This window comes from Haliotis asinina, chromosome 2, assembly GCF_037392515.1.
Source record: "Haliotis asinina isolate JCU_RB_2024 chromosome 2, JCU_Hal_asi_v2, whole genome shotgun sequence".
Classification (NCBI taxonomy): Eukaryota; Metazoa; Mollusca; class Gastropoda; order Lepetellida; family Haliotidae; genus Haliotis; species Haliotis asinina.
The window spans coordinates 14,524,318-14,537,605 of record NC_090281.1 but is presented as its reverse complement, the minus strand read 5'-3'; the positions used below and the strand labels follow the sequence as shown (position 1 = coordinate 14,537,605).

General features: G+C 37.2%; 1 protein-coding gene across 4 annotated transcripts in view; it reads left to right on the top strand.

Moving 5' to 3' along the window:
• Positions 1-117: 117 nt before the first annotated feature.
• LOC137273286 (protein SCAI-like) overlaps positions 118-13,288 on the top strand; it is a 34,189-nt gene continuing 21,018 nt past the window's right edge. Inside the window, exons 1-5 of one of the 4 annotated variants that reach the window (XM_067805833.1) lie at positions 131-231; positions 6,847-6,942; positions 8,255-8,341; positions 8,643-8,741; positions 12,942-12,986. In XM_067805833.1, coding sequence (XP_067661934.1) covers positions 131-231; positions 6,847-6,942; positions 8,255-8,341; positions 8,643-8,741; positions 12,942-12,986 — 428 coding nt within the window. Of the gene's footprint in view, positions 232-6,846; positions 6,943-8,254; positions 8,342-8,642; positions 8,742-12,941; positions 12,987-13,288 lie in introns of all 4 variants that reach the window. The other 3 variants (XM_067805835.1, XM_067805834.1, XM_067805836.1) reach the window with 3 other exon arrangements.

Sequence of the window (13,288 nt, the reverse complement as noted above, 5' to 3'; positions counted from 1 at the left end):
GGCAATTATGGAAAATGTCCAAATACTCAATTATAATCGGAAAGTATACCTACGGTAAGGGTAAAAAAATCCCACTCACGTTAAATAAAAGATAGATAGAGTGGAGAGTATGGCAACCACAAAAACAAATATGGCGGACGAAGTACCGACCATGGATGAAAACGAGAGAAAAGTCGTCAACGAATTCTGCCACCTGTTGGAAAAATCGAAACAGCTCTTTAATGGCCTTAGGTGCATATTTTATTATTCTACTCTATCTTTAAGGATTGAACGATTGTGTTGTAATATTACGATTTCTTCACACATTAATAATTCGTAATTCCTGCATAAACATGCCGGTGGTAAATGCCATTGGAGATTGGTAAATATAATATTTGTTTCCTGAACGAAAGCAAAGGGGTCTTATGTCTGTGTACTATTTTTGTTACATGACAATCCCTCGTATGTAATCTTGCGATCTCAGAATCAGTTTGTATTCTGAATCTTGGAAAAATACGGTGATATTTTACAGTTCTTTCGCTTTAAACTAACGTACCCATGAAATAAATATTTACCTAGAGGACGATCAGAGAATGAATGACCACTACTTCACATTTTGTTCCTTCCCATTGAAACAGGAGCGTGTTGTTTAAAGTTTAAAAATTCATGTTTGATCATGGATATTTGTGTGATCTGTTGCTTTCGTCTGTGAAGACTAAAACGGTCCTTAGCCAAATCATGAAAACATTCTAAGTTTGACAAAGATGACTCTACTCCACTGTTGAAAACCTGGTTATTACTTAATATAAATGGAGTATATAATCTATTATTAAAATGAATTTATTTTCAAAATGTTTTTGTGACATGTATTGTATTTATGTTTCCTTCCAAACAGTTACGACGTAATTTTCAACATATCTGGGTTCTGATGGGATTGCACAATACACATACCATTAAGCATTATGCAAAATATTCTGCAACTCTTGAGAAAAGAAATCTTTGTCTCTGTGGGCAAGCCGTGCTTAAAACCTTTGAGTCTGAAACCCAGATGTTGTCTGTCATTGAGATCTCTGTCTCTTGGAATCATTTTCAGTCGGTTTATAAGGTTATATTTAGGTTAATTAACAAGGCTTGACATGATGTAGTTGATCTGACTTTCTTCGCACAGCTTGAGGTCAAGCCACTAACACTGCCAACATGCTTGATATATCATACGTAACACAGTTATTATTGATTAGTATGGTATGTATATCTAGGTACTGAATTTTATCAAAGATCAGTATTTTGTGGACATGAAAGGTAAGATGCTAATCTTGGAGACCGTATGAAACAGGGAATGGTGACTCTAATGGTACGAGGGTTGGCTGAAAAGTTCTAAGCCTCACTGTGAAAATTTTTTACAAAGTCCACGTTTGTAATTTATTTTTCTACATAGTCCCCTTCCAAGTTCACACACTTTTGCCAGCGATGCTGCAAGGCCCGAATCCTGGTCAGGAAGAAATCTTCTTCAGCTACCCTAAAAAAATCAGTCACAGCGGAAATGACGTCAGCATTACTTGCAAAATGGTGACCGGCGAGTTCCTTTTTCATTTTGGGGAACAGGTGGAAGTCAGAAGGAGCCAAATCAGGTGAATAAGGAGGATGGTCAATGAGTTCAAAGCCACAATCGCGGATTGTTGACATGGCCACCACCGATTTGTGAACAGGCGCATTGTCTTGGTGGAAGAGGACACCTTTAGCGATCATCCCTCGTCGTTTGGCTTTGATTGCTTCTTGCAACTGGTTCAGTAGATCAGCATAGTATCTGCCGTTGATAGTTTGACCTTTTTCAAGATAATCAATGAGCAGAATACCCCTGGAATCCCAAAAGACTGATGCCATCACCTTTCCAGCTGAAGGAACAGACTTGGCTTTCTTCAGAGCTGGTGAATCAGGATGCTTCCACTGTTTTGACTGTAGTTTTGTTTCTGGTTGAAAGTGATGTATCCAGGTCTCATCCATGGTTACAAATCGTGCCACAAAATCATCGGGATCTGCTTCAAAACGATGAAAATTGTCAAGGGACTTCTGGAACCTGACACGTTTCTGTTCTGCTGTCAAGAGCTTTGGCACCCATCTTGCAGAAACTTTAGTCTTTCCTAATTCGTTGGTGATAATATGCTCAACCCTCTCATGAGAGATGCCCACTACACTAGCAATATGTCGAGTAGTCAGTCGTCGATCATCCATCAACATAAGGAGCACTCGCGTGATGTTTTCTGGAGTGGTTGCTGTTGAAGGCCTTCCTGAGCGTGGGTCATCATCAAGGCTTTGTCTGCCACGCTTAAATTCGGCAGCCCACTTCTTTACTGTGGAAAATGAAGGAGCATCATCCCCTAGAGTGGAGACCATGTCAGCATGTATCTGTGTTGGGGACATCCCTTTCTTTTGCAAGTACTTGATGACTGCCCTGTATTCAGTTTTGTCCATTTCTGATGATTTCAGAGGGTAGGTTTACCAAAAGAGCTGTAGTTGAGATAAAACTATTAGTACGTTTGTAGTTCTTGTGTCTATGATTCACTAAATGATTGTCCTCATTGGTGGCAAACACCTGTCTCTACCTGGTGGGGAAAAACCACTCAGGCTGAGAACTTTTCAGCCAACCCTCGTATGCATCTCACTTGTTGTTTTTGTATTTTATTGTTTTTATGTAAGTTTTGAGCCATTTGAGCTTGGGGTACATTTTGCAAATTTGTTCAATGATGATAGTGTAATAAGGGAGGAAGTGGGAGTGTATGTTACTCTCTTCTCAAAGACTACAGTGTGGAATTCATTTAGGTTATACATGTGCTTTATAGGGACCAGAGGTGTGCATCTCATATTTTGATTTTGTATATTATTTAGATTTCCAATTTTAATGCCATTGAACTTACAGAAAATTTGTGAAATTTCTCTCTGAACATGGTGTTATGGAGGATGAAGTCTATCCACTTCTCCACAAAAGCAGCTTAGCAGAATTGATTGAGTTTCTACATGTGTTTCATTGAGACTGTCATATCTTGTTCATCCAGTTTCTTTATTTTGTTACTTCTGTTGATGTTTGAACTTAATTGAATTAGGTTCTATTTATCCTGTTCGTCCCATACAACAGGGGTTGTACTTTATTGACTTCTCAAAACCACTGCACAAAGCTCAGTTAGCTTGCATATGTCATTTATGGAGACTCTAAAGGTGTGCATCTCATATTTTGCTTTTGTATTTTATAGTGTTTTGTGTGTTTATAGACATTTGAACTAAGATCAGCTTTGTGGAATTTCTTTCTGATGCTGATTCACTTCTCCACAAAAACTGCTCAACAGAATTGATTAAGCTTTTTCATGGGTTTCAATGAGACTTGAGAGCTGTGGATCTCATAGTTGCGTAAATGTATATTGAACTTGTTTAGTAGAAATTAATCGTCAGAGCATATGCATTGTTGGGGAACGCTTGCTACAGCATTGAGGACATCCATGACCCAAGACACAATATTGTCTTGTTTGAAGTTGAAGTGCTGCTTGTCTTGTTCATATTGTTTTATATACCGACTTTGGGCAGAATGTCAGCCATATTGTCTGCTTCAAAACGTTCCATGTAGAAGGTATTCTAGTTGACAGGCAAAGGCTGTCAATATAGTTTTTAGTAAATGGCTGAACGTATGACCAGAGAAGACTTTGCATAGCCCCTGTCAAGAACTGCCGTATTCTCAGGCAATCTAGTAGACGTTCCCAAATGTTCTTTTGTTTAGTTTTTAAGCTTTTGAACAACTAATCAAGAGTATTGGCTATAATTAGTTATTTCAAGGTAGGTTCACAAGTCTATTTTAGACACAAACTTGAAACATTAATTACAAAACAATGCTCGTTATTTGACTAAATGAATGCCTCTGTGGTGCTTAGACAAGGAGTGAGTAATTTATGTTTTGCTTATGTATCATCTTGTGTCAGTGCTATAATCATACATTTTGCATCACATCCAGTGGTTAAGATTGGAAAAACAACAGGCTACCACTGGGATACATTGTTATTTCCTTGTCTAGTATTGTTAAGAATTTGAATGTTTATTGTCATTATTATTACAAACATAAACGCAAAACATGCAGATGAGCTAATTAGAAGGTTTGTAGAGATGCATCAAAGTATCGACAGATTGCATCGTTGAGTTCCAGTAGCAATTAATTTATGGTAGAAACAAAATCTATTGATGCATCGATAGTGTATGTGACTATTGAGAGGTTAGTAATTGACTTTTTTCGATAAATGCGTATCACAAGAGACAGGAAGAACCAGATTCATTCACTTTGATTTAGAGTTATCTGCCCTTGTTACCTCTTAAAACAACTTGATCTGTATTTCAAAATTCTTGTGAGGTATTGAAAAAAACTGAAACTACTTTAGCTTGTTTTATTTCATATAAACTATTTGGGAAATAATTTCAAATGAGACAATTAAAGGAGAGAAAAACAGCATTTTGTAATTGTATTGCAAAAGTTTGTTGCAACAGTATGATGCAATAGACTATTATTAAAATTAGCCATATATCTGACTAGGTGTTTTGCAGATATTGCAGTCTGTGTGCATATACATTTAATCAGTGATAATTTATGGTTTGGGATAATGTTACAAACATCCTAACTTGAAGGTGAGCTACAGATAATCTTTTTATATGGGAGCTTGTGTTTGAAATTTCCGATACAGTGGTGCTCTGTTGACACTGATCTTTGACTGAAATTATATCTTTATTCTGATGACGACAAATGTAGACTTTGCACTTTAGGTAGGTCTCAGAGACCTTTAATAGTTTCCCAGATGTATAATCCTGTATTATTTAGCTCTTATCACACAGCTATAGCAAGTAGGAGTGAATTTTCAGCTATGAAATACTGGACCTGTTTTATAGCAAGTAGAACTTACACTGTTATAAGATCATTCATGTTTATCCCACAGGGAAAGTCGGCCCAGCTAATGGAGTTAAATAATCAATGCTTGATATTAGCCATGTTTGTCTGTAGTGTATGAATTATTAATCTGTTGTGCGGTTGGTTGTCACCCAGCTGGCTGTTTCAACAAAGTGGCCAGGCAGCATGACTGAGGGCTCACCAAGAATGTTGTCTATATCACTGAATATAGATTTTGATTTTGATCAACATTATATTGTGAGTTTCAATGTCTTCACCCTGAAAATCTGGGGTAGAACTAGTCTTTGGCAGCCATTGCTTGTCAAGACACACAACTGATATGATGTTACCTGTTTCATATCATATACCACCTGTGTAGATCAGTGCTCATGTTGTCAGTCACTAGATTGTCTTGTCCGTATATGTTTTCATATTGTGAACATCTGAGGTTGAACAGGTCTTGATCAGCAAATGGTCATCTAAGAGGCGACTAAAGGGATCTGGTGGTCAGACTTGATGACTTTGTTGATGCAATTCATCAGTGCTCATGATGTCTATCACTGGATTTTCTGGTCCATAGAAAGGGTGTTAAATTGAATGTTGAATGTATAGAATGACATATATTGAGTATAGTGCTGCTACCAACAGCATGTTTATTGTTAAATGCATTCCAAATTTATACACTTGAGGATTTCTTAGTTCAAATGTCATTCTCATACAACAAAACTGATTTGGTGACGGGAATACAGAAGCCTGACTATAACAGCATTTTGTGAGGTGACGTAACCAGGTGGTTCAGTGTTTGCTATTCACACAGCATCAAATCCCAAAGGGGGTCCACATGTCAAGACAAATCTTGGTGTCCCCTGTATTGATATTTTTGAATATTGCTAAAGGCAATAAACAGCTCACTCTGATCAACATTTCATTTTGAAATTAGCCTTTTGTGAAATTATGTCTTCCAGTAGTGCTGGTAGTGCTGTGGGTGCCAATGGGTTCCTAGAATGTATTGATTCTCTTAATGACATGATTGTATCATGATGTAATATGAAGCACAGTCGCTATAGTTACCTAACAGGTTAGTCACCTGGGACATCAAATGAATTCGTTTTGATGTTTGTAAATACCAAGGGACTGAATCAGGATATTTCAACTGAAGTAGTTGTCATGGTGATGGGGGATGGAACAGACCTAGGTTTGATAATCTTGTACTGGTTCAATAACCTGTACATAATTTTTGGCAGTTCATTAGTGTATCAAATTGAGTAAAAAGACAGAGACATCTCGAGTGAAAAACTTTCAACGAGGAGAATAGGTCCTAAACAAATACTAGCTGTTTTATGTTAATCTTCTCATTGGCTGATATAGCAGCATTAGCAATACTAAATTATTCTTTACTTTGTTATGTGACGTGAAAGAAAATATGTTCTCAAAAAGAATCTTTTTCAACTTACTTGCCAAGAGTACTTGAATTGGGCTCCCAGATGAATAAGTTATGCAGGAAAACAAGTAAGATTTTAGAAAATCCGAACACTGAATACACTTTTCTCGGGTTGGTGTAGAATTATGAAAAAAGATTGAAGATAATAGATTGAAAGAAATATCAAAGAGAAGTGTCCGTAGAATAATCCATGAATCATTGTATTATCACTAACCATTAATGTGAAGTATGCTTTTGGCATATTACTCAGAGTTACTTCCCATTTTTTCATCTGTGATTTGACCACTGAAGATTATCTTTGTGATCAATATCACGAACCTGCCCTACTAATTTCCCAAGTTTTATGGGTCGCTGGGGTGACCTAATGGTTAAATCTTTGGCATGTCATGCTGAAGACTCAGGCACACATGGGCACAATGTATAAAGTCCGTTTCTGTTGTCCCCGCCGTGTTCTAACTGCATGCTGTATTAGGATTGTTTGTCTTGTTACTGATTAAATGTTGTCTTCTTGCAGAGACTTACCCCAATATGGCCACAAACAATGGCAGTCCTACTTCGGCCGCACATTCGATGTGTACACGAAACTCTGGAAGTTTCAGCAGCAGCACAGGTATTACCATCATCAGTGCTGAAGATAGAACTGATTAACCAGCACTGATTAAACCAGATGATTAAGCTACATATCTCAACATTTGTGTATTAATATTGTTACATTTCATTCTAAGATGCTTCGGTGAAAGATCAAAGACGCCGACAATACTTCATCGGACAATAATGTGCACTTTTTGCATTACACCACAATGTGTTGACGTCACTGCACCATTCCAGTCTGCCCCCTCGTAATCGAACTTTTTAGCATTACGTCACAATGTAACCGACGTCACAATGGATGCCAGTTGCCATCGCCTCGTACAGCCTCCCACAGTAAACTGCTTTGTCGCATCCCGTTTCTTGGTTTGCAGTTGCATCAAACAGCTAACATCACCAGTGGAAACATTATGTTTATGTTTTCCGAAGGATAAAATGTTTCATACTTCAACTCAAAATTTTACAGAGAGACAGTAATGTTTCCAATGTTTACATTCCCACAATGCAATCATGGAATGTCGCATGACTAGTCAGCTTCAGCTAAATGTACTGATCTAAACTTTCGTTGGTAGGAGAAATGAGATGGTCATATTGCCTTGTATGGATTATGAGAATTACAGATGTAATTAAATGATCTACAGAAGATATTTAACCCAAACATAGACCGTCACCAAACTGTTCATCATTTGTTTTTCTAGTAACATTTGTCTTAACGTAGGGGACTGACACGTCAAAAGAACAGCGCATCAGTTAGCCCTGTGTGAGGATTCTTAATTTAGGTCACAGACACTGTCGTTTGTTTTCTGCCATAGGTTAATCGAAATTAGGCTTAAAAATTATTAAATACGACATCTTAGAAAAGAAGTACAGTTCATTCTACCACCATGTATAGTGTAATAAAGCACACTTTTGCCCTGAACTATTATAGTTCAAGCACAAGGACTTGCATCCAACTATAATAGTTTAGGGCGAAAGTGTGCTTTATTACACTATACATGTTGGTAAAATGAACTGTATTTCTTAAGTAAATCATACTGACATATATAATTGTCTGTTTATCAAAAGAGCAAATAACATGACTCAGTTACTGCTTTATAACATTAAGACATTTGCCTGCTTGAACATGAATTTTTTTTTATCACATAAATATTTATTTATAGTTTCTTTCTAGAATAGTTATAACGTGCACACACAAACATGGTGCATGTAGACTCACTCACTCACTCACTCACTCACTCACTCACTCACTCACTCAGAGACATCCATGATATTGTAGTTAAATATTGAATGTTGATGTTACTCAAGGACTTTCTTAAGTGATTTTCTCTTTTCAGACAAATACTCGATTCCAAGTACGGGCTGAAGAGATGGCAGATTGGAGAAATTGCTTCTAAGATAGGACAGCTTTACTACCATTACTAGTGGGTTATTGTTTCAACTTCTTAGTTCTCATTTCTAAACTGAAATATAGTTATTTGATATATCAATGGACTGCGTGGATGGATGGGAGGGATGGATGGTCGAGGCAGGGATGTATGTGATGGGTAGGGCGTTGGGTAGGGATGGATGGATATGGTTGAACAGCCGGACTCATGCGTTTCTTATCCAGGGTTTAGTTCTCTGCAATGATTCCTTAAAAGCTGTTGCCTGTTTTATCTCTGACTTGCTATGATACTGGCGTATGTATTTCTGAAGTATTTACCTGTACCTCTTTCTTTACAGTTTGCGAACCAGTGAGACGAATTACTTGAATGAGTCTTTCTCTTTCTACTCTGCGATACGAATGAGAGCTTACTACTCCAAGGCAACCAAAGAGGAGAGGTAGAATTTTTAGTCCCGGTGGCACCATGGTCAGCCACTCCTTGTTAGTCCACTCTGTACCTGGGCATGTGTGGTCTAAGAGTCACAGTGAGCTGTGCAGAGTTGTGTCCCTCAGCAGTTACATGATCTGCTTGGACAAAGCCAGAGTATGAACCTTTGGGTATGGTCTATGTTAGAGTTTTGCCAATGTTTCTAACGTCTACGACCAGAGTTGCTTTGGGCTACGGGGTTCAAAAATCCCATCGCCTGACGCCCGGGACATGTCAGTTTTCATTTCGGGCAATCAAGTAATGATATCTTACTTGTCTGTAGGCTTCTAGATGGTTTCCACTTATGGTTTCGAACTGCAAAGAATATTTGATTTCATTTCATATCTGCTCAAAATGTAGCGTATAAATTTCGCAATAATGGTAAAGTAGAGTTACCTCACTTTGCTATGTATCACTCTTGATTACATAATGAAATCATGGCAAGTGGAAAATTAGTCAGGACAAGTCGCTTGCCCTGTGCCAAGTAGCTTTATTAAAGAAATTTGAACCCCTGGGCTATTTTCATTATTTAATGTGATATGAATAACTGAAATACTGTATAGAGCAGTGTGAAACTCTCACTCTCTGAAAACCGCATTGACATACATACAGAACATTCCATATAGGTCTCTCCTTCCTCTGTCCCCCTCTCATCTAATCTCCTGCAGTATATCTGTGTTTGTTGAGTTTTTACGAGTAGATTCTCAGATTGATAGAATCTCAATCTTATCTCAGCCACATTTCTTGTCTACTAGTGTCAGATTAATTTTCTTAAATGTTTTTGATAAATATGATAATATGTAAGAATGTTTTTTTCTGTGAAATGTTATATATTTATTGAAGAGCATAAGCAGATTAAGTACATGCTGATGTTGACATTATGGACTTGTTTCATGGAATAATGTTTTCTAAACAAAACTGAAGGTACAAGGGAATGATAATACATGATAATGCTCTAGTTAAAGAAGCAATCATCAAATCAAAGACAAAACATTGCACATCAACATCTATATGTGTGTATAATGTTCAATTGCTTATTGAGGCGGGAGGGTAGCCTAGTGGTTAAGGTGCTCACTTGTCACACCAAAGACCCGGGTTTGATTACCCACATGCGTACAATGTATGAACCCCATTTCTGGTTTCCCCTGCCTTGATATTGCTTGAATATTGCGAAAAGCAACAAAACCACACTCAGTCAGTCATTTGGTTAGGGAAGTTGTGCAGTTGCTCTAGTAGCTGTGAAGACAACAAACATGGTCAGTATTTCAATGTAATTCTAAATTTGGACATGACTGTTACAGATTTCCCATGAAAGAACTTTTTTAAAAATAAATAGTTTTACATTTTCTAAGAGGTAATGAAATTGTCCTGATCTCACTCGGAATTAATTGTTCATCATGGTACATGTAATTCCCTCGTCACCTTTTCAATTTCATCAAATTATGATAGCCAGTGAATATGTTTCTGATATCTTACTCGGTGCCCCTTTCTCTCCATCTCTTCTGTTCATTCTCATCTTGTCTGTATTTAACTGTCAGAACTCTCATCTACATTTCAAGAGTCTCATATCTGAAACACAACTTTTATAAATATTTCCCTTTAGCATTTATTCAGTGTTAATTTTTATCTGTAGATTCCTCTCCTTTCATTCTGTGATTCCAAATAAGATTTTGAGTGCAGCCCCCAGCATTCTTGTTCACTGTAGCAAAAGAGTTGATTAGATAAGGTCAAACCATTCCAGATAATCCTAACTGTGTGTCTTCATAACCTAATGCAGGTTAGAACTGATCTTCAGTAACCCATGCTCGTCATAAGAGGCAACTAACAGATTGGGTGGTCAAGCTCACGGACTTGGTTGAAATATGTCATCGTATCTTAATAAATAATAAATAAAATAAAACGATACTTAATAAATCGATACTCATTGTGTAGATCACTGTATTGTCATTTTCAGACTTGATTGTATGCAGACTACTGCCTGATAGCTGGAATATTGCTGAGTGCAGCACTGAGCCACAAAACCAGTCGACCAGTCATAACCTTATGGAGTGTTGCACATAATATCAGCCACTTGGTAGCCTGGCTCAGATTAAGATTAAATACAGAGTGGCTGGAATTATCACTGAATGTTCAACATCATCTCATTCTTTCTGAATAATTCACTGCTGAACAGTGGTTCAAAAATCCCATTGTCTGACACCCGGGACAAGTCAGTTTTCATTTCGGGCAATCAAGTAATGGTATCTTACTTGTCCATGGGCTCCTAGATAATTTCTTATGGTTTCATACTGCAAATAAACTTGGATTTCATTTCATATCTGCTCAAAATGTAGCTAATAAATTTCGCAATGATAATTAAGATCACATGCAACCAAAAAATCAAACATATTTAAAACACAGTTATCACTTGTTCATGATGTATAAAATGCACTGGTGATTGTGATTTGCTGGTAGAGTTAAGATGAAAAAAAAAGCATCATTAAAATCCAGCTTCGTTCCTCAAAGCTGTGTCAGTGATAAAGTGATTATATCTCCTATATTGGGATTGAGTGGTTAGACTAGTTGACTGGTTTGACACATGAAATCAGTTGTGAGATCGATGCTCATGGTGTTGATCATGGGATCCAGTCTTGATTATTTACAGACAGCCACCATATAGCTGGAATATTGCTGAGTGCAGCGTTAAACAACAAACAAACATATCTCCGGTTCTTTCACGTAGGCTGTTGATGGTCATACTATTAACTTTGCGTTGTGGCATATGTTCAGATCTTTTTGTCTAGATTCAACACTTCACTCTGTCAACACCTTATAAACTTCCATGGCTCAGGGTTCACGTGTGAAAGTCATCTATTGCATTGTTGTTCACTGTGCAGAGTTGCATCCCTTGGATGTGCCAGGAAACTAGGATCAAGGGTTCAAATCCCAATGTCAACCACACTCTGTGGTAAATGTCCGAGTGGTAAATGTGTGATACCTGCATCCCTTCTGGCTTTCCTCCCACAGTGATGTAACTGGAATAGTGTTCCCAGTGGCATTAAATTCCATTTATGTGAATGACCCTGAACTAGCCATGATCAGCCAATGTAAATTATGAATACATGGCTTTTGGAGCAGGTTAGATCAGTCTGAAATGATATTTTGTCCATTGTCAATTTCTTTTTGGTCTAAAATCCTGTCTGACATAACACAAACCCACATAAAGCTCCAAAAGGAAAGACCGTGAACTGTCATGGAATGTTGCTTATATGGGATTTTGCAAGGGTCATACAGTCTGTACACCATTTCAAAACACCTTGTGACGTATTTGTCACCCTTAATATATTTTAATGTAGTTTATTTTAAACAACAACGTTCAACATTCAGCAGAATGATATGCTGAAGTCTGAAGTTTTGCTAGTACCAAAACTTATTTTGGTAGTGCTGTTACCATGGTTTCTATATTGACATAAAGCTCAATAAAGAATTATTTTTTCGCAAATTTATCTACAGCCCTGACTGTAAGATATATAATTAAACATTTGAATTATTTCATTTTCATACATATGTATAATGAATTTCCATGTCACCATGACTGGTTTTGTCACATGGTCTTTGTTTGTTATTGAAGCCAGTTTCCCATATGTGTTCTCAAAATGAATAGTCATTGAAATGCAAATTTATGGATTGACCCAAGTAATAATTCACCATTGAAACTTACCAGCTATTTATTCCTACCATTGTGTTTAAGTTCCAGTTGAATACTGGCCTTTCATGCCTAGAATTTTAGATGCAGTTGGCCATTTTTATTCATTGGTTTACAGATGTTGCAAAATAATACTGTTTGTTGTCAAATTTAAATGTACATTAAAATCATCCATAGAACCTGTTTTCGTGAAGGAAAAAATGAAAAGTGCTGTTGTGACAAAGTTTATCAATAATTAAAGATTAAAAACTTTTTTCCATCCCTCAAAAACCTAAATGTGGAGAATGTTTTTATCATTGAAATTTGTTAAAAGATGAGATTACTGGCTATCAGCCTAGTATTTCTACATATTTCAGTGATAAAAATAATTTTTGATTTGGTTTCACATAATCTGAATCTTTAAACCAAAGGATGAAAAAGGCCTTGGTGGTTTCCAGCTGCAATGCCATTGTTTAGTGCTAGATGTTTTCCTATTCTACTCCACAGTACACTACATGACATAGGAAAGTCACTAGTTATCTCCCATGACAGGTCAGTTTAAGGTGACCCTGGTGACAGTGTCTCTTATAGTCATCGTTTCTACATGTGCATGCATGGCTCAGTCCCGCGTCCGTCATTCCTTCCACTGGTCATCTAGTTCTTGCTGCTCATTATGTTCTAGGGTATTAGAGAGTCATGGCTGTAGTAGACAAGTCAGGACAACCTTCACTGCCAGGATCATAGTAAGGTGTACACGTGATAGTACAGTTTTTCAGAATGTTATAACTTATGATTAGCGTTGGGACACACTTCGTTTATTCCCTGTTCTGGATTGATAAGAGTAGGTAGCTGAC